The sequence below is a fragment of the Lycium barbarum genome, chromosome 6 (assembly GCF_019175385.1).
Source record: "Lycium barbarum isolate Lr01 chromosome 6, ASM1917538v2, whole genome shotgun sequence".
Classification (NCBI taxonomy): domain Eukaryota; kingdom Viridiplantae; phylum Streptophyta; class Magnoliopsida; order Solanales; family Solanaceae; genus Lycium; species Lycium barbarum.
The window spans coordinates 130,494,488-130,515,985 of record NC_083342.1 but is presented as its reverse complement, the minus strand read 5'-3'; the positions used below and the strand labels follow the sequence as shown (position 1 = coordinate 130,515,985).

Below are 21,498 nucleotides of genomic sequence, written 5' to 3'. Positions count from 1 at the left end.
ACTTGAGAGCTAACATTTGAAGTAGTAAGACATTCTAGCCATTTCGCTAAAGAAAACCTAAGTTTATCCTTATTACAAAATTTAGATTACGTAAGACATTCTAGCCACGTACCTTAAATAATGAACATAATTTGAAAAGGAACATTTAATTTAGTAATTTAACAAGTGGAAATAAACAGCAAGCATTTTTAAAAATAATTTCAAATAGCATGACAGATTTGGAACTTACATTGTTATCTTTCTACATGTTAAGCTTGATTTCATTGCTAGGAAAATAATTTATACAAGTCAAATATCATGTAAGTTAAGTTCAAGCCACAATGCTATAATCGCTTTGGAGCATTGTTTTGAACATTAGAAATCAAAATGTAACGATATTGAAACATGAAATTAAATACAATTAGAAAAACTTATACAAGTGCTCTTGATTAGTAAGTTGCATAAATATTATTTACTAAATTGTATACAGTATACTACGTCTAACTGTCCATGAAAGCAGAATACTCTTCTTGAACTTCTTTCAGTGTTAAAAACTTATTGATAAGAGCACATGAAGCTCACATTTATCACTATTATTTAAATAGCTAAACTATTATAAATGGCTATTATGATATACTTTTAGATTTGATTTTATTTATCTAAAATATAAAAAAAAATTGCGGCCACAAAATTCATTAATAATTTTAATCAATAATCAATAAAATTAAGTCAAAGTATTAATATTGAACATCTAATTACTTAAGTTTTATATGATAATTTAAATACATAAAAAAAAATGTATCAACCGGTTCAATGACTGGTGATTCTTCGTGATGATGTATCCTATTATCCTAAAGATCGTAATGGAAATATATCGTAGGAAAATGCAAGGAAGAGGGGAAGAAGGTGATGCTTATAGCCCATGAATAAACGAATTATAAATTAAGACGAAATGACCATAAAGGTGTGGTGGATAGGATCTTTTCCCCCCTAACCAATGATCTCAAGTTTCCATTCTTAACCAAAGCTCTCGAGTCCGAACCTTAAGAATGAAAAGATTCTAGGGATCACCTCGTTAGCCGAGCACTCTTTCTTTCTTCAAAATCCTGATCAAACACTTCAGCTATCCAAACGAAATACTTCTTAAGAAAATAAACACTTCGAATGAAACCAACCCAACAAATTACTACTACTCACCCTCGGAGGGATATTCTGTCACAAATAAATCTCCAGCTCCCTACTATGTCAGGATATACTGGCGCATTAAACGCTTTGCTTCTCCAAATGACGGTTGAGCAGCAAATCCGACATTCCAATTGAAATAAGTTCATCTTTACTGAAACAGTTACAACAGAGGACAACAAAAACCAAATAAATAAAAAAGGAGAAATATTTTAATCTGCAATACGTACAACATAGCGACATCAAACCATGTTTACTGTACGATTGAGCCATAAATGTAACGGTAATTGAAATTTAAATATGATAGCTCCAGTAACCCTGCTACATCCAATATGGACGGGAAAATGTGAAGAGAACTGTTACATCCATGCATGTTCGTTCTGTGGATTAACAGAGGAACTCCATATAACTCGGTACCTCAAAGTTCCGCATGAGTATCTGGACAACTACCCGACCCTTCAACTAGCTAATGTTTCAATCTTTAACCATTCACGGAGATCAGAAAACTTCCAGGTAGATTATATTCCACTCAAAGTATTCATATGGTCCAGAATTTGGCCTCAGCCTTGTTTCTGCAACCTGCTACTTCTACGGACATTCTGAGAATTCGGGGTATCAACCTTCACATTTGGCTTCTTAGAAGTCTTATTGCGAGGAGTGTCATCCGATCCTTGATCTGTCATATCATCATTCTGAGAATCCGTGGTGTCAACCTTCGCATTCTGCTTCTTAGAAGTCTTGCTGGGGGGAGTGTCATCCGATCCTTGAATTGTTGCATCATTTTTTGCTTTTGGTTTACTAGATTCTTTTCCACTGGACTCCTGTATCAACAAATCTCCCTCGCTGTTATCTATGGCAGGAGATTTTTCTCCATTAAGGCATTGCTTTAGTGGTTCAAATTTCTCAACCCCATTGCAGGAAGCATCATTCAAGATGCTTTTAGATTCAGTTCCAAGTGGTTCTCCAATTATCTGTGACGAGGATGGAGATTCTTTCGACACTTTTTGACTCATAATTGAATCCCAGTGAGAAGAATGACGACGGCAATGACGAGCATTTTCAAACCATTTACTGACCTGCATATTTAATAAAAAGAAACTAACTAAGAAGGGAAAAAAGGGGCAGCAGCGAAGCAAAAAAGAAGATATAAGTGGTGAAAAACAGGACGAAGCTGAAATTAACATATGCCAGGGAGAACTTATAAAACCTGGTGAGCTGTTAGCCCTAATTCTTTACCCAACTTCTCCTTTGCGTCACGGTCAGGATACTGATTGTCCTTGAAGGATTCGTAGAGTCTCTGAACCCAAAAAAGCATTAAGCTGGAGTGAGCAAATGCATGAAAATTGACAAACAAAATTCTTCCAATAAACTAGACAAATACAGTGTCCGTCAATCCCAAACTAGTTGGGTCTGCCATATGAATCCTATCTAACCACATCCTGTTTGTCTCTTCAAGCAAATTCAGAAAAATATAAGAAAGAAAAATCATAAATGCATACAACTTTTTGGTAAAAAAATCTTTTTGGAAAGAAAATCTTTTAGAAGGCATCACCATATTAGGCAAGCACAGCTATAAACAAGTTCTACTTTCTTTTTGGGGTAACTACAGAGTAAACAAGTTCTGCTTAAAAGCTAATGAAGTTGGTTTATCATATCCATTGTACACTACTACTTCAAGGATGACATAAATATGACGTCCTACCTTCAATAGGAATTGTTTTTAATATCATATTCATTGTATACAACTTCTACAAGGATGACATAACTATGACCTCCTACCTTCAATAGGAATTGTTTTAAATTTCATCGGAAACTATAAACACTGATCAGATTATGTAAACAGTTAGAACCAGAGTAAAGCCCACAAATACCTTGGTGGCGGCTTCTCCATATGTTTTTCTTTTACCGCTTGAATGAGATTCAGAGGTGTCCACGCCTCCAACTTTGAGTTTCTCAGAGTGTCCCCCATCAGAAGTATGTCCGCTCCCTTTCCGTTTCCCATTTTGGTCCTTGATATCTGCTGGAGTCGAACTAGGAGAAGCCATAGCAGCTTTGGCATTTCTGATCTTTCTCACCTTGGGTGAAGGACCACCCTCAAAATCTTCATCATCACTAGAATCAGAAGATCCATTTCCATATGTTTCCTTCATACACCAATGAATCCGAGCAAATCAATCCAAGCAGGTGGAATATAAAATGATAAGGAGTCACGTTGACGAACACAAGCGCATATATGATTGATGAATATATAACATGCAGTGACTTACCATTTAAATGAATAAATCATTGTTTTTTTATATAATAGATCTTAGTTTATGTTATACAATAAAGAAAATAGTATGTCCAATTGCAGACAAGCGCTTTCCTCAAATCCTCCCTTAAAAATAGCAGTTAAGCCTTCACAATTTTAAAATCCAAGATAACTGCAAGCTTGATATTTCAACTTGGTTGTTTCAAAAGAATCCCACTTTCTTTCTTTCCAAGAGATGACCTTTATATCAAGTAACCAACAAGGGAAGATATCAAAGAAGGTTGGCTACTCAAGACAGTAAGAATGATAACTCAGCAATCTAAGCATTAGTCATGCAGCTATTGAGAGTTGAAAGAGAAACAACAGTTCTCCGTATAATGATAAGTGTTTGACTGCTTGTACAACTTAAGCACCTATTATAAGGGCTTAGGCTGACTCAGCTGTCAGAACTCAATTTGAATGTTTTAGACAAGAACTTATGTTGTTTTTCCACAGAACTTTTTTGTAGTAAAATACAGTGACCCAGTTCTTGTATATATGCCACATACAATCTGATATTTTAAAACTTTAACCCACAGAAATTGATTATACTAAGTCACAAATAGATTAAATTTAACTCCCAACTCAAAAGGGTGTTGTGGTTTTGTTCCCACTTATCTTCCTCTATCCTTCTCCATAGAGAATAGGCTCTCATGACCAATTTTATACTGATGAAAACATGGACAAAACCAGAAAATTATGTTAATGTGAATGACCCCTTGAGGATAAAAAGTTGCATTTACACAAAAATCAAGGAAATAACTCAAACAGGAATTGCATTTTTTGTGCTAAAAAAGACCTGGAGTATGATATTGAATATGATAATCTCATAAATGATGGCAGAAGTAAACTGGCCAAGCAAAAATGGCATGATCAATGCCCCTGCAGTTTCCATTTTTTTTCTAACAAATACGAATATTCTACATGGACTACATCAGTAAATTTCATTACTCCGAATCTAAACCGGTAGGAGATTGACCAAGGCATGAACATGTCAAGAGGGTTAAAATGTACTACATTAGTTATATACACAAATAGTAGATAATTAAACAGCATATATGTGGATATATGAACATAGATAATGACAAAAAAAAAAAAAAAAAAAAAAAGCAGCTTACATTGTGCAGCTTTTTGTAGTCCAACCTCTCTAAGTGCCTTTTGGCAGAGACAAGAGGGCTAACAGATTGCGTGAGATAGGACAACTCATCCTTCAGCGAATTTCTTTTAGCTTTACCAACGTTAGCTTTTTCCACTTGGGAAGCCGAGTTTGGCCTACTGTTATCTACTGGACTGGAAACCCCTTGGTCATCACCTGGCAACCTATTAGTATCAACTATCAAACCAAGATCCTCAGAGTCAGACGTAAAGTCGGAACTTGAACTTTCTGTTTTAGCCGGCTCCTTATCTGGATCATCAGGATTAAAGTCATCATCTTCTGAGTCATCAGAAGGAAGCCCCAAAATCTCATCATCTTTAGGAGGGGCTTCTGCCAGGTCTTCAGATGCAGAGTAAAAATCAGATTCATCAGAACTGGATTCATCTTCCGAATCATTTTTTTCTACATCTGGATTTTCAGGGTTGTAGTCATCGTCCTCCGAGTCATCTGATGGAAGTCCAGAAATATCATCCAGCTTTTCCCCGGACGCAGCAGCAGCTTCCTTGGAATATACTTTCTACACATGTTAGAAGAAGACACTTAGGAACAGCGCTGAAAATCATAATGATCAGAAAAACTAACTGCTGATTATCCAGAACAATGATCAAGACGTGACCTCCCAGCTGTCAGTAACGGAAAGGACTGTTCCTTGAAGATCATTAAGCAAGTCAATGCAGTCAACTTTGCAATCACAACCAGGACAAAGCCAGCCTTCATCATCAGGTGGAACTGTTAGCATGCATAGCAAGGAACAACAGAACCATGAGTGTAAGGAAGTTATTTGAGACTTGAGAAAAAGCTATCAGAACAATTATCAACAGGATAACTGAACATTACTGTCTTCTTTTAACAGAGGTGGCTCCACACATAACTGGTGAAATGCACGCTCACAAGCGCCATCACAGAGGATAATATCATTATCAGCTAGCAGATCCTTCGAGCCACACTTTGCACAGAATATCTGCAGAAGAATAAAGATGCCTGAGAAATCCAGTTACCCCATCATAGCACCATGAACACATCTAAAAATATAACAGCCAACAAGCATATCCTACATCTTCACTGTCAATCTCCCCTTCATTGTCAAATAAAGATGCCGGAAGCCTCCCTTCAGCAAGTAAAGTATCAAGGCGTTGAAACAAATCTCTAATTTTTAATTTGTAACGAAAAATATGGGTCTTGGCTCGTTGTAGCTCCTTCTCCAGCTTTATCTTTTCTAAGCTGCAAGAGTGGCAACACCATAAAACCCAATAATGACTTTGAATTAACATAAACAGGAAAATACAGCAAAGTGAGCTAAGCAAGGAATAACAACTACCAGACATGAACATGATTTCTATAATATAATTCTTTCAACAGGCCAGATAATCTAAGGCTAGGTTAAGCAGGCAGCTGCAGTAGCACCTTGTAATAGAGAAGATAATTACAAAAATCACATATTCTCCCTGCCTTATGAATGTGACATGACACGATAAACTAGAATGAGCTTATTGGGGTAATAACAACTGGTGGTTGCTAAAACCATTGGCCATTTGGCAATGGCAGATGTCAGCAAAGCAAATACAAATAACTCTACAGGGTTAGCATGCTTACACCTGCTTCCTCCCAGTAAAGAGCAAGTAATTAGACCATCACATCAACGCAACACTAATAATGCGACACATGAGCAGGTAGAAAGTACCCCTCAACGACCACTTTTTGTTTTTGGTAAGTTGGTACCTCCCAGATACTTCTCAGACTTACATCAACAGAGATTATGCAAAATTGCAAGCAAAAAAACCTTGATATCCTTCAACAGTGCAACGAGCTTTGAGATTGTACAAAGCCCATCCCCGTTCTTTAAAGAAACCTATTACTTTTGCCCCCAAAAAAAAAAAAAAAAACAAAGCCCACGATGCTACTTCACAACATAATGTTAGCGGCGCACACCTGCAAGCTCAAGTCACCATCATATAAGCACAATTAACCAATGATTTTTTTTCCACCAAGGTAAATAATTTTATTGATATTGGCGAAGCCCAGCATAAAGACATTAACCTAGAACTTTTTAGAGTAACATCTCCCGATTCAATGAACTGTAGTAGTACTATGTCCCTTTTTCATCAATATCGATCTTGTATACTGTTCACACTTCACAAATAAATATTGCTGTAGGGTAACAAGCTGCTATGAGTGGTCAAGTATTATGAAGTCAAAAAAATGTGTACAATAAAACTGCAACAAGTTACAGAAGATTGCCTCTTATCCAACCTTCACTAAGCATTCATCAATTAAATTCTCACACATTTTACTACATAATAATTCTGATAAAAGGTTACGAACCTTTGTCCTTTCCAGCCTTCACCAGAGTAAGCTTCAATCAAGGTCTGCTCATATTGTATTCTATGTAATAAGTACCTCAGATGGGCCCTTATTCTTGTGAATTCATTCACAGCTATATCCTTACTATGTTTTTTCTTTCTCCTTTTTCTTTTCTTTTCCTCAATAGCATCACGAGTTACTACAGTATTATTTGCCTCAGGAGCTCCAGATTTCTCCTTAGACCTTGAGCGTAGAAGTCTAGTACTGCTGATAGGGGATCCTGAAATAGATTTTCTTTTTCTAGGCTGACCAGGTGTTTTCTCTCGACATTCTGATTGGTTAAGATTTTGAACTGTGTTTTCACATGCTTGTCCTGATTCCTCAACACCAGGGTTTTCAGACATATTACCTGCTGCTGATGCTGTGTAATGGCCCCCAGCAGTTGTTGTTGCCACCTTTTCAGGTGAAACTGCAGTGTTTCCAAGAGTTGACATCTCAGTTTGATTTCTAGCTGTGGTCTCAACTCTTCCTGATTGGCATTACCAAAAATGTCTACAGGACACAGTTATCTCTTCATTTTCATCTTAATGACGTCTGTGCTCAAGTTCTAAGTTACTGCAGTGATAAATATATTCAATGATCCAAGATCACGAGAAATCTATTCTCCCAATTCTCACAACGACAATGCCCTGGCGCAAAATTTCTTATACTCCAAACTGAAAAATCCAATATTGCTTCTCTGACCAAAAAAAAAAAATAGTGGCATGAGCACATAAATATCAAATCAAAGTTGCGGTTATAAAAAAAACGTATACTTAATTGCACCAAATACTTACAAACATGAGAGATAAAGAATAGAAATGCTCATCCAATTATGCACTTAAAATAATGAGGGTTAATGTTTGATACAAAATCAGTTAAAGATGGGACATTTGGTTGCTGGAGTAGTGGAGTTTTCTCTGATCTGTACATCACCGCGTCACATGTACTACAATAGCACTATTAAATAGTACTTATCTACTTTTGGCTAGCTTCCTAAATGCAACAGAACCAAAGAAGAAAGAGAGGCTAACATATCTCCTTCGAGTAATAAGGATACAACAACATACCCAGTAAATTCCCACAATGTGGGGTCTAGGGAGGGTAAAGCGTACCCAGACCTTACCCTCACCGTTGTTTCCGAAAGACCCTCGGCTCAACAGAGAACAAGACAAAAGGTCAGATAAGGACAAGCATAACAAAACAATATGAAAACGAGAAGCAACAAAAGTGAGAGAGTCATAATAAACAGTAGCTACCATAAATAAATAAGATACTCGAAGTACAAGACCCAACAATATAAGCAGAAATCAGATGGCAATAAATGAATGAGCAAACTACAACTACTACGACGAAAGAAGTAAGCGAGACTACCTCCTAACCTTCTATCCTAATCTGAGTCCTCCACAACCTCCTATCTAAGGTCATGTCCTCGGTAAGCTGAAACTGCGCCATGTCCTGTCTAACCACCTCTCCCCAATACTTCTTTAACCTACCTATACCTCTCCTGAAACCGTCCATAGCCAACCTCTCACACCTCCGCACTGGGGCATCTGTGTCTCTCCTCTTGACATGTCCAAACCATCTCAGCCTTGCTTCCCGCATCTTGTCCTCCACCGATGCCACTCCCACCTTGCCCCGGATGTCTTCATTCCTAATCTTATCCTTCCTAGTGTGGCCACACATCCACCGCAGCATTCGCATTTCCGCGACTTTCATCTTCTGAACGTGAGAGTTCTTGACTGGCCAGCACTCCGCCCCGTATAGCAAAGTCGGTCTAACCACCACTTTGTAGAACTTGCCTTTAAGTTTTGGTGGCACTTTCTTGTCACACAGTAATAAGGACATGAAGCACAAATATATAGCACCAGTTCTCGACAGCTTCATGCTTTCAAATAGTGCGGGCAAGAAAATTATCCAAATAAATTAGTCCTCCTACTATAATCTCTACATAAAGTCCAGCCCGTGAATTGTCAAATCTAAAATAAGAAAATAAAATTGTGTAACTTATATTTACTTACCAAAAGACCACCACTCAGGAACATCAATACGGTTGGGATCTTTAAGGTACAGCCCTTAGCCTATTCCTTGCTTCCATTTGAAAGAATCTGGAATCTCAATAATGAATATATGAATTTTTTTCTATATATACTGATTTTTTGCACAAGCTATTGCGCTGACAATAATGGAGGGAGAAGGTTTTGGTTGGTTAGATAAATTGTAGTTTCAGTCTTCTCAAGGAAGGACCCCTTTGTTTGAACGAAAAAGAATAACCGGAAGCCCCAAATAGCGAAACTGCCATCCAACTCCCCCACGTAAAGGGAGCAGGCACTGCTCTCAGCCTGTCCAGTGGGAATCAAACCTGTGATTTTGCCCCTTTACTCAGTCGGGCGCTTTAACCATTCAGCCATGGACGCAAAAAGACTCAATAAGTGGTGTTCCATCTTCTTGGTAGCACAGGGGCGCAACATTAAATATGGAGGAAAGAAGATAACAATATTTCACAGAAAGCTCAATCAATAAAGAGCATTTTAGTGGAATTTAACTTAGTTACTTCCCAGAGACCACAGAAGACCAGAAAAGCAGCTAGTGAACCTGGGGTAAGGCCTCATTTGTTTGCACTTAATGGGGTCTAAATCTGAATGGTTCAGAACTCCGTCCATGAAGTGCATTTGTTTTTATTACGATTTAGCCACTTAATACATCTTTAACACGTCTGATTCAGACGGATCCTGAACAGAGTCTGAAAATCATTCAGACCCTTTGCTTGCTCTTTTATATTTTTAATGTTAAATTCTACTATTAAACTATTCTTCTTCTCCAATTTTATCTCCCTGTAGAAACCCAAATCATCCATGGCTAAGGATTTCTAAACCTGCCTTCTCATCTCATCTCTCATCTCTATTGCCGGACCAGTGCAAATAATAAACTACAATTCAACCTCTAAAACAAAGGAAGCAAAAAACAATCTCCATTTTTTACCATGCTTCTTCCCAATCATCACTCCTCCACTCGCCTAAGAAAACATAATTGAAATTCATTGCCAGAAAATTACCAATGACACATAACCAAATATCAATACACGGAGAACAACCATGAACAAGGTCTAGAAAACCCACCCACCCACCACCACCTTGACAGTGGTGATCTTTTATTGAGTTATCAAAAATGGTGGGTCTGTTAATGAGAGTAGGTGGTTGGATGAATTTTGGGAATTGAGAAAACAAACAAAATTAGAAATTGTATCAATTTCTTCTCTTTCGTCTTTGAAATTTGAATTTAGAGAATGATTTTAGTCGAATCTGAAGGTTCAAATTTGCTTGTGGATTACTCGAGGGTTACGGCAGTGGCAAAGTTTCGACATTATTGGTGCTTGAAGATAGTTCAAAGCTCTTTCTTTTTATTATGTTTATTACTCCATCCGTCCCAATTTATGTCTCACCTTTCGCATTTCAAGAGTCAAATAAGTTTTGCTTTGACTGCAATTTTTTCATATGCCTTGTAAATATTTTTGAATTGTTAGTTATTGCGACGTACAGTACTTCTTACATAGTTTCCAAATATGTAAATTTTATTTTTAAAATATTTGGAGATTCTATGTCCGATTTCGCGGTCAAAATTAAGAAATTTGACTCTCGAACTATACCACATAAATTGGGACGGGGGGAGTAATAATTTGGAAATAAAATGAAATTATGTTCATTCAAATGTTAAAAACAAACAGTCTTAATTACTCCCTCCGTCCCGATTTATGTGATATAGCTTGATTGGACACGGAGTTTAAGCAATAAAGAAAGAGGTCTAAAATAAGCCCAAGATATTTGTGTGGTTATAGAAAATCTCGTTAAGCGTAAAAGGTAAAGTTTAAAGTTAAATTGTTGCCAAATAAGGAAATGTATCGTTCTTTTTGGGACAGACTAAAAAAGAAAGTGTATCACATAAATTGGGACAGAGGTATTATGTAATATTCAGATTTAGAGATAACATCTTAATCATTAAGATGTGCATTCAGATTTAGACGTCTTAATCTTAATGAGAACAAATGCAGCCTAAGTATAGGACAAAAAGCCAAAGTTGACCACATTCTTTTAAAAGCTTGTTACGTACATAAATTACTCGGATTGAGCATAGAACCGCTCTGAGGTTCAAAGTTCCTCCGGCAGACTAGATGAGTACACTGGCCTAGCGGCCTACAAGAGGCGTTTGGCCAAGAAAACCAAATATTTTTCTACTTTATTTGGAATTTTGAAGTTGGAGTTGTGTTTGGTTATAGTTTTGCAAAGAATTTTTGGTTGTTTGAATGTACTAAAAGTGAAAAAGTGAAAATAGGGTTTTGGTTGTTTTCCAAGGAAGTTGTATTTGGTACTTTCATGGCCAAACGCTGATTTTCAAATGAAGTGAAAAAAAATCCAAAAGTGAAAAATTCTCATGGCCAAACAGGTAGTTTCTGGAAGAAATATAAGGACAATGACAGCGGAACATTGAGACATGGTAGTTTTCAAGTTGATATAAATGGCTATCCCAGTAGGAACAGCTGAGGCCTCAAGCAAATAAATAAATTTAACTTTGGTGACTACAGAAGCAAACTTTGGTGACTACAGAAGCATACTTTCATCAACAGTTTGTCCCAAAATAATTTCTACTTCCCTAAATAAAACTAAACAGGATATCTTTATCCAAAAAAAAAAAAACTAAACAGGATATACCATTAAACCAAATGGTAGAAAGGTGGCACTATTCTCTTCATAAAAGATTTATTTTTTTATTCATAGAAATTACTCCCATACATCTCCTTCTTTTGGATTATATGGTATATAAACTTGCTAGCATTCATGTTAATCATAGTGTAAAGTCATAATAGGACATCAAGGACAGAATAAGAGTAAAATTCGAAATTGATTACACGTTCATGAAGTTAAAAGAGGATCATGATTTCTACTTAATGAATGTATGCGTATCTCCACTAAATTGCATTTAATAGATTTGAATGGAATAAGAAGCTAGATCTTGGTTTATTATTCTACAAATAAACAATAAAAAGGGATATTGGCTCCTTCTATTTTCTGGTATTTAGTTTTATAATAACATACACTGTAGGAAAGACATGCATCTATTTGGTAACACATTTGCTTGTAATCACATCATATTTTGCAGGATTGGAGAGTCATAACCAGGGGCGGAACGGTGTCACCCGAACCCCCCCCCCCCCCCCGGCAAAAATTACACTATGTATATAAGGTAATTTTTTTATTTTTTATGTACATATATAGATTTTGAACACCCTGAACACAAGACTAGAGGTTGGCTCAGTGGTTTAGGGGGTTCAAATTTCACCTTAAGGTAATTTTTTTATTTTTTATGTACATATATAGATTTTGAACACCCTGAACACAAGACTAGAGGTTGGCTCAGTGGTTTAGGGGGTTCAAATTTCACCTTCAGGTTCCAAGTTCAAATCCTAAGCACTACATTTTTATTTTTCAAACACCCTTAGTGAAAATCCTAGATCCGCCACTGGTCATAACCTCTAGATTTGAGTGTTGCATAAATTATTTATTGCCTTATCTCCTTACTAAAGGGGTTCTTATTTTTTGTTAAGAGTCCCACATCGACACTCTAAGCGATGGGTGGTCTCTTCATATGGACTTGGGCAATCCTCCTCTCTTGAGCATAGCTTTTGGGAGTTAAGTTAGGCCCAAGTTTCATTTCTTTACTTGTTTATTTTTAAGACTTATTCGCCTATTTATCCAAACCTTTGTCTTTAGAAACTAATTTGTCTTTAACGGAAGAGACAGAAGCTCGAGTTGCAACTATACACAATATCCAACAGCCAATTCAAGTATGTCAACCAATTTAAGCTCATCTGCTTTTTTTTATGGTTAGTAATTTGTGATAGAATATGGAAAGCAAAACTAGAGGGTGTCCAAGGAAACCCTGTAAACATTAAGAACCAAAAGGACAAGACATTTGATATAACTTACGAAAGCACGACAATTTTCAGCTACTTTGCGGGAAAAAGACAACAAAAACCCTAACCAACAGTAGAATCACTAAACCAGTGCAAACCCATGAAATTAGTGTAATATGGAAAATGTCCCAACTTTCCTTTTTCTTGTTTCCGCCCACATTTAGCCAAAACGATGTTTGCAAGAGTGTGGGGTTTCAAGAAGGAAAATATTTTACAAGAGTTAGAAGAATTCAAGATTACATTAATTCTTTTCTTTCCAGAGAACGAAATAATCAAGAATCTGTAAACTAGGGCTTCCAAGTGAAGGTGTAATTTTTTTGGGGAAGAGTAAGTGAGTGGAGGAGAGATGAAAAGTAGGAAGAGCGACTGGTAGATATTGATGTTCCCGAGCCTTTCTCTCTAAGCCGATAACATAATAGAGTGAAAGCTCAGTTGGTCCTTCAAATCAAGGTGCGGATGGTGCACTAGTTCATATAAATGGCTATCCCAGCAGCAACAGCTGAGGCCTCGAGCAAATGAATAAATTTATATTTGGTAACTACAAAAGCAGACTTTCATCAACAGTTTGTCCCAAAATAATTTCTACTTTCCTAAAAAAAAAAAAACTAAACAGGATACCGATATACCATTAAACCAAATGGTAGAAAGGTGGGACTATTCTCTTCATAAAATATTTATTTCTGTATTCATAGAAATTACTACCCATACATCTTCTTTTGGATTATATGGTATCTAAACTTGCTAGCATTCATGTTAATCATAGTGTAAGTCATAATAGGACATCAAGGACAGAATAAGAGTAAAATTCAAAATTGATTACACGTTCGTGAAGTTAAAAGAGGATCATGATTCTACTTAATGCATGTATGCATATCTCCACTAAATTGCATTTAGTAGACTTGAATGAAATAAGAAGCTAGATCTTGGTTTATTATTCTAAAAATAAACAATAAAAAAGGATCTTGGTTCCTTCTATTTTCGGGTATTTAGTTTTGTAATAACATACACTGTAGGAAAGACATGCATCTATTGGTAACACGTTTTCTTTGTAATTCACATCATACTTTGCAGCATTGGAGAGTCATAACCAGGGGCGAATCTATTACACTGTATATATAAGATAATTTTTTTTGTTTTTATGTACGTATATAGATTTTGAGTACCGTGAACACAAGACTAGAGGTCGGCTTAGTGGTTTAGGGGGTTCAAATTTCACCTTGAGGTTCCAAGTTCAAATCCCAAGCACTACATTTTTATTTTTCGAACCCCCTTAGTGAAAATCCTAGATACGCCACGGGTCATAACCTCTAGATTTGAGTGTTACATAAATTATTTATTGCCCCTTATCTCCTTACTAAAGGGGAAAATCTCTTTTATCTTATTTTTTTTGTTAAGAGTCCCACATCGGCTATCTAAGGGATGGATGGTCTCGACTCGGGCAATCCTCGATAGGCCCAAGGTCCATTTATTTACTTCTTTATTTTAAGACTTATCGCCTATCTATCTAAACCTTTGTCTTTAAAGGAAACAGACTTCTGCTTGAGTTGCAACTATACACAATATCCAACAGCCAATTCAAGTATTTAGACTCGTCTGCATAACTTAAGCCTTAGCAATATGTGATTGGAAACTAAAGGATGTACAAGGAAACCCTTTAAACATTCAAAACCAAAAGAACAAACCATTTAATACCTTACCAAAGCACGCCAATTTTCAGCTACTTTGAGAGAAAAGTAAGCAAAAAACACTAGCCAACAGTAGAATAAAGGGAAATCCAAGTATTTAATGTAGTATGGAAAATGTCCCAACTTTCCCTTTTTCTTGATTGTACCCACATTTAGACAGCTGGGTTTGAAGAATGAAAAATAGTTTACAAGAGTTAGAAGAATTCAAGATTACCTTAGTTTTTGTCTTCTTTGAAGAGAAAGAAATCGACAAAGAGAGTTTGAATCAAGAATCTGCTAACTAGGGTTCCATACTAAAGGTGTACTTTTTTTTAATTTTTTGGGAAGAGTAAGTGAGTGGAGGAGAGTATGAAAAGTAGGAAGAGTGGAGGTAGATATTGGTGTTGCCGAGCCTTTCTCTCTAAGCCGATAACAACAACATATAATAGTATTAGTGAAAGCCTAGTTGGTCCTTCAAATCAGGGTGCACTGGGCAATGTGCGGTGTAAGCACGTTCTCAAGGAGCGAAGCAATTTTAACGCTGGCTAGGTTCACTTTTGCCGCGCCGCCATTGTTTCCCCCTCTTTCGCTTCCACCCTTGATCTTTCCAGATTTGCTTTTTAACGACGCTGGGCCTAATCGCAGTGTCCCTGGGCTTATATTTGATCCAATTGCTTATAGCTTTTGCTATCGGGCCCAAAAGCGTCTCTTTTCCAAAACATTTATTTGCACGGATATCCTTCGAAGGCGCTTGGTCTTTTATTTTTGCCCCTCAAATTGCTGATCTTTAATTTTTGTCTTTCGCTTAAAAAGGTAGTTCAAAGTATCTTGAGGTTCTGGGTTCGGTAGAATTTGCTTTAAGGTGCAAGTTTGCTTTGCGAAACTTTACAAGGTAGAATTTTTTTTTTTTTAAATCTGCTGGAATTCTACAAAAGTGTCGGAATAGGCCTAATTTTGCAACGAAATTCTACCTTTCGGATTTTTTTTACTGAGTCGGCGTTCAAACCCAGAACCTCAGGGTATTTAGGCGAAGGGTAAAAATTAAAGACCACCCCCGAATAAGGACAATCGTGCAAATTTCCCATTTTTTCAAAATTGCACGATTGTCTTTCAAATGGACTGGTCTTTTTTTTTTCCCTCTTCAAATGGGCTTGTCTTTAAATTTGTTCTCCAAAATCGAACTTATGTCTGGTGTGACATAAGTTGTTTAAGGGCACGGGGCATAACTTGTGAGATATTATAATGCAAAAATTTAAAGTTATGCCCCACGAAAAAGTAATTTGTCTTGAGGGACAAAAATTAATGACCGGAGCAACATAGGGAAAAGGTGCAAATGACCCTTTCTTTTCACAATTACTCGACGGAATAAATAGGATAAAATTTGCTATTTTTTAACCCTGTGATTCGAAAAATAATCACAGTCATGAGTTGTAAATTCTACATATGAACTCCGAGTTATTATCATGGAGTTTCACCTGTAAAATTTGGAAGTCCATAACAGTGGCTATCTTTTAAAGACGACGCCAAAAAGTGCTCAGCGTCCATTTACAAAATTCGTTTCTTAAGAAAATTACACTGTAGCAATTTTGTAGATTCTATACCTTTCATATTATATATAGCTCAATGATACTCAGAGATAAACAATAACATACCGTTTCCTTGAGCATAACTTTGAATGTCACAACATTTCATTACCTAGTCGAGTATTTGTTTTCTTCCACTATTGAGATATCGAAAGAATTTTATAACACTCTTAATTGTGGCATTCACTCTTATTGCACTACGGGATAACAAAAAGAATTCTAAAAGTTCACAAAGTAATATATACCCGCGCCCATACCTCCCGTGTCCTGCAGCCTTTAAAAAGGGACAATTTGCAGGATCGTCCTTCTATCGGGTGGTCTTTAATTTTTATCCCTCAAATCAGTGATCTTTAATTTTGTCTTTCACTAAAAGTCCATTAGTTTTGGATTTGAGCCCCGCTCAGTTAAAAAAAATTTAAAAAAAATCGCAAGGTATAAATTGTGATTCGAGAGGCATAAGTTGGGTTTCAAACTCTGCCTTAAGACAAAAAAAAATTATATATATATTATTTTGCTAGAGTTTTGCAGACCACTATCCAAAGGCCTTAAGGCAAAGGTTTGTTTTAAGGCCTAATTTGGGTAAAAGTTTGTCTCAAGGCATAAGTTGGGTAAGGTCCAACTTATGCTTTGCGAATCCCAACTTCTGCCCTGCGAATTCTAACTTATGCCTTACAATTTTTTTTATTTTTTTTATTGAGCCTGGGTTCGAACCCAGGACCTCTGGGTGTTAAGCGAAGTGCAATATTAAAGACCACTAATTTGAGGACCAAAAATTAAAGACCGCCCCAAAAGAAGGATAATCCTTGCAAAAAAAATGTTTAAAAAGGCGATCTCATAGAAATACCGCTTAGCAAAAAAAAAATATGTGTCTATATAATATTTTCTTAAAAAAGAGTGTATAAATGAACTCTATCGGCACCCGGCACCATTTGAAAAAGAGACAAAATAAATATTATACTAATATGTTCCTATTATGTACAATAAAGTGAGTCAAAATGATACTAATATGTTCCTATTAGGATGTAGAATACCTTTACAAGGTAGTAATTTGTCAGCTGAAACAAGAGAATGACAGAAATAGCCTGTTTGGCCAAGCTTTTAAAAACAGCTTATTTTAAAAAGTATTTTTGGCTAAAAATAGTTTATGTTTGGCTAATTAATTTAAAAAGTACTTTTGAGCAGCAATTAGTGTTTGGCCAAGCTTTTAAAAAGTGCTTCTATGTATATTTTTCTCAAAAGTACTTTTTGGCAAAAGCTATTTTTTTTAGCTTCTGAAAAACTCTTTCTGCTACTCCCCAAAAGCACTTATTTTCTCTCAAAAGCTTGGCCAAACACCTCACTTTTTTTAAAATAAGCACTTATTAAAAAAATAAGTACTTTTGGGGGAAAAATAAGTTTGGCCAAACAGGCTAAAAATATGGTTTAGTATTAATCTAAAAACGTATTTATATGAGAATGCAGTATTAGCTTAGCACATTTTAATAGAGAAAAAGACTACAACATTCAACAGACTCAATAGAAAAAGAAATCTGATATGCAATCTAACTAGTAAATGGAAATTAATTAGTGCTTGTAACAACAATGGAAAAGTAAGACGGTAAATGAAAGCTTTCATATTTGCGGTTTTTCAAGAAATTATTAGGATCAAGTGATGTTGATCTGCATACCAGCTCTCTTTAATTGTTTAGTTTAAAGTTCTTTTTAATTTGTAAACAATATCACATGCTATAAGTACAGAGCTACAGACTTCGTGATCGCGGACCACTTCAAAACAATGTTATTTCAGGTCCAACAGAAAAATCACAACTTAGGTTAAAAGATTGAAGTAAAGTTTTCATAAATAGCTACCCTTTAGCTGCTTCTAACAAGCTATAACTACAAGTTCATTATTTATAATTCGTAGCTGGGTTTTCCTAGGGAAATCTACGTGATGTGGCAAACACTAGTAGGTAATTATATTTAGTAGCTACATTTTACTTTAATTACATCTCATAGCTAAATTTTGTATATCAATTGCACAGTATAACTATTCTCCTCTTATTTCATTGTATCAATGTTTTTCCCTCAACCCCCCCCCCCCCCGGTTCTCTCTCTCCTCCCTCAACCCTCTCTCTCGTCTTTAACTCTCTCTTCTCTATCGGAACCGCTGCCGGTCATCTTCTCCGGCGAAACCCGATGCTTTCTCTTCACCTTGCTGTTGTTGTTGCTGTTGGTTGTGGTTCTCTCTCTGTTGTTGCTGCTGTTGGCTGTTGTTGTTTTTGTTCCTAGAAATCTATAGTTTAAGCTTTTCTAGGAAGAAATTTCTTTTTACATTTTACTATTTTTAACGCTACATTTTGGTTTTGGTTTAACAGGACTGTGAAAAAAGAGCAGTTACAGAGCTCTGAAAACTCAACAATGGCAGCTAGGTATGTGTGATAATCTCAGCCGTTAGTTTTTGGTTCCAAAAGGATTCATTAAATATCAACCGTTCGATTTCCTTAATAGAGTCACTGTTCCGATCCAAGTATCTGGTAGAAGAATCAATCTCAGCCGTTGAGATCCTTTATAAGATCTGAACCGTTTAATCTGTTAGTTTAACTTTCATTTCTATTGGATTCCTCTACTCTGCAGATCTGGCCGGAGCTAGTGGTTAGTGTTGTTGTATTCACAATACGGCGATTGTATTCACTTTTTTTTTTGTTAAATGTTTAGATTGTATTTATTTTTTTAGGGTGTATTTGTTAATTTTTGGTGTATCTATGTTTTTATGTATTCAGTTTTTACTCGTTGTATTCATCAATACAGCGAGCCCGTTTATGAATACAGATAGCTATTTCATGAATACAACGAAAAAGTAGCTACAAATGAATACAGTTGAGTTGAATATATTTGATTTGAATACAACTTTATTACCAAAAAAAAAAAGATTTGAATACACCTTAGTTGAATATATCTGACTTGAATACAGCGAAATCTGAACTTGAATACAGCGAAATCTGAATTTGAATACAGCGAAATCTGATTCAACCGAATTTTGAATACAATCAGAATTTTGAATACAATTTACTGTAGCGCGTATCTACTGTAGCTACGAAATGTAATTAGCTAAAGTGTAGCTATGCCAAATTTTTAACCCTCAAAATGTAGTCATTTTTATAAATTTCCCTTTTTCCTATATTTAGGTCTTGGACGCGTCGCATAAATATAGCCAAAATATAGACTAAATACACGAAACTGTTGAGCAAATAATGCCTCCATTTAAGGGGAAAAAATCTTTTTCAAAACTAAATAGAAATCTGTTTTTAATGTTCCATAAATCACGCAAATCTCATTCTCTTCCATATCTAATCACATATCTCATTCAACATCTAATCATTCACATAAAATTTGAATTCAAAAACTCTCTTCATATTTTTTGCCCAAAATATAACTAAAAAAAATCTCTTTTTAATGTTCCATAAATCATGCAAAGCTTGATTTGTTCATCAACTGAATTACACGTTTTACCGTGCAATTGCAACTTTTTTTATTTTTCTGAAATTTTTAGTTGTTTTTCATATATATTTTGGCTATATTTTTAATTGTATTTGATTATTATGTTCAATATTACTTATTCTAGTTTCTGTTGAAAAAAAGTTGTAGTGAAAACTTTGCTACCTCAATTATGACTATATTTTGGCTATATTTTTTAATTATTTTGATTAATATGTTCAATATTACTTATTCTGGTTTTTGTTGACTATATTTGAGATATATTTTTCATATATTTTGACTATATTTTTCAAAATTTTAGAAAAAAAAAAAATTGCAGTGAAAACGTTGTTACCTCAATTATGAACTCAACTTGAATTCGATATTTCAACAGATGAATTCAAATATATATTCGTCATTTAAAACGCAAAAATAACAGAGAATCTTACATATTTTAGGAAATAGAGTTGAATTTTGGGGGTAAAAGGTTGAAATTAATGAGCAGTTAATACAGAGTAAAAAAAGGAAGTGAAAGAAATCAAAAACTGATTTGAAAAACATGAAATTAGGGGAGATGGGGAGTTAGAAACGTGTATATTTAGGAAAAGGGGGAGAGAGAAAGTGTGCAGCTAAAAAATTGGGGTGTGGGGAGTGGTAAGTTAATTGGTAGAAAAGTGGGTAGCTATAAGTTGTAAAAATATAATATTGTAGCTACTAAACTTAATTATTAAAAAGTATAGTTATGTTACATAAATATGTAACATAGTAAGCTATGAGAAGTAAAAATTACAAGATTGAATGATCGTGGACCATTTCAAAAGTGTTGTTTTAATGTCCATCGGATAAGTACACTTTACGTCAAGGTTCAATGATCGTGGACAACTTCAAATCAACTTCATATTTAGGCCCAACATGAAGCATGTCTCATGTTTAGTTTCATGTGATGGTCCAAGCCCGAAGTAAACAGGCCCCTCAGTGTCCTTTTTCTTCAGAAACTAGATGCAAATGCCCGTGCTAGCACGGGCCCAACATTACATCGTCTTTTACTTATTAGTGTGTTTTTTATTACTATTTCCTGCGTGTCGAAAAAATTGTCTTAGTATGATTTGACACATAATTAAAAAAAAAAACTTTTAAAATATGTGATCCAAAACAAACCTTAGATATTTGTGTGGCTGTAAATCATCTCATAAAGTTAAATTGTTTCTAACTATAGAAATGTGTCAATTTTTTTGGGATAAACTAATAACGAAAGTAAGACAATACTATCTTAAACAAAATACAGGTAAAAACTTAAGCTCACAAAATGTTTATACCAAATAATATTAATCTACGATAATTAAGAGATTTAATGAGGTAAAAGTATAAAATTACATGTATATTTTCCTTGAGTTTGTCCTATTTAGAATATTTGTTCATATTATAATTTTCCATGTTACCAATACTGATATAGTTAGATTAGCTCATTTGAAATTTTCAATAGTATATTTATTATAGTACTAAAAATATATAAATAAAGTCATCTATAATGACTAATTAATGATATCTGCATGAACAATCTGTGGGTCCCCTGATATGATGATGTAAAGACATGTATGAGACACTCCAAGTGAATCATAAAGTTAACGTGGAATAAGCATAAGCAGAGAACAAACTTATCAATTAACTAAAATGACTCAAATGCCATTAACAAGTAAGTTAATCAAAGTAAGAAAATGCAATGTTAGTGAGCCCCTCGGATTCAACTGAGACTTCTAGCAGGTTTGAAATGGGTAAACAACGGGGGGCCCATAGGTACAATAACTTTTCGGCTGGTACAGGAGTAATTAAACTAAAGTGGAGGGGCTTTCTTGTACACCACTGTGGTTCTAACCTCTTCTATA

General features: G+C 35.4%; 1 protein-coding gene across 4 annotated transcripts; it reads right to left on the bottom strand.

The window, feature by feature from the left end:
• Window positions 1-1,270: 1,270 nt before the first annotated feature.
• LOC132598971 (pathogenesis-related homeodomain protein) lies at window positions 1,271-15,196 on the bottom strand. 4 transcript variants are annotated; one of them, XM_060312145.1, is made up of 9 exons: window positions 14,815-15,196; window positions 6,930-7,647; window positions 5,663-5,828; window positions 5,445-5,568; window positions 5,224-5,336; window positions 4,570-5,124; window positions 3,033-3,305; window positions 2,369-2,458; window positions 1,271-2,237 (listed from the first exon to the last, which is right to left on the bottom strand). In XM_060312145.1, the coding sequence occupies exons 2-9, from the start codon at window positions 7,400-7,402 to the stop codon at window positions 1,722-1,724; spliced, it is 2,310 nt and encodes a 769-aa protein (XP_060168128.1). In that variant the 5' UTR covers window positions 7,403-7,647; window positions 14,815-15,196; the 3' UTR covers window positions 1,271-1,721. The 4 variants fall into 4 exon arrangements, with proteins under 4 accessions (XP_060168128.1, XP_060168131.1, XP_060168130.1 ...); XM_060312148.1 differs by having other exon boundaries at window positions 6,930-7,642; XM_060312147.1 differs by lacking the exon at window positions 14,815-15,196 and adding an exon at window positions 14,613-14,757.
• Window positions 15,197-21,498: the final 6,302 nt, after the last annotated feature.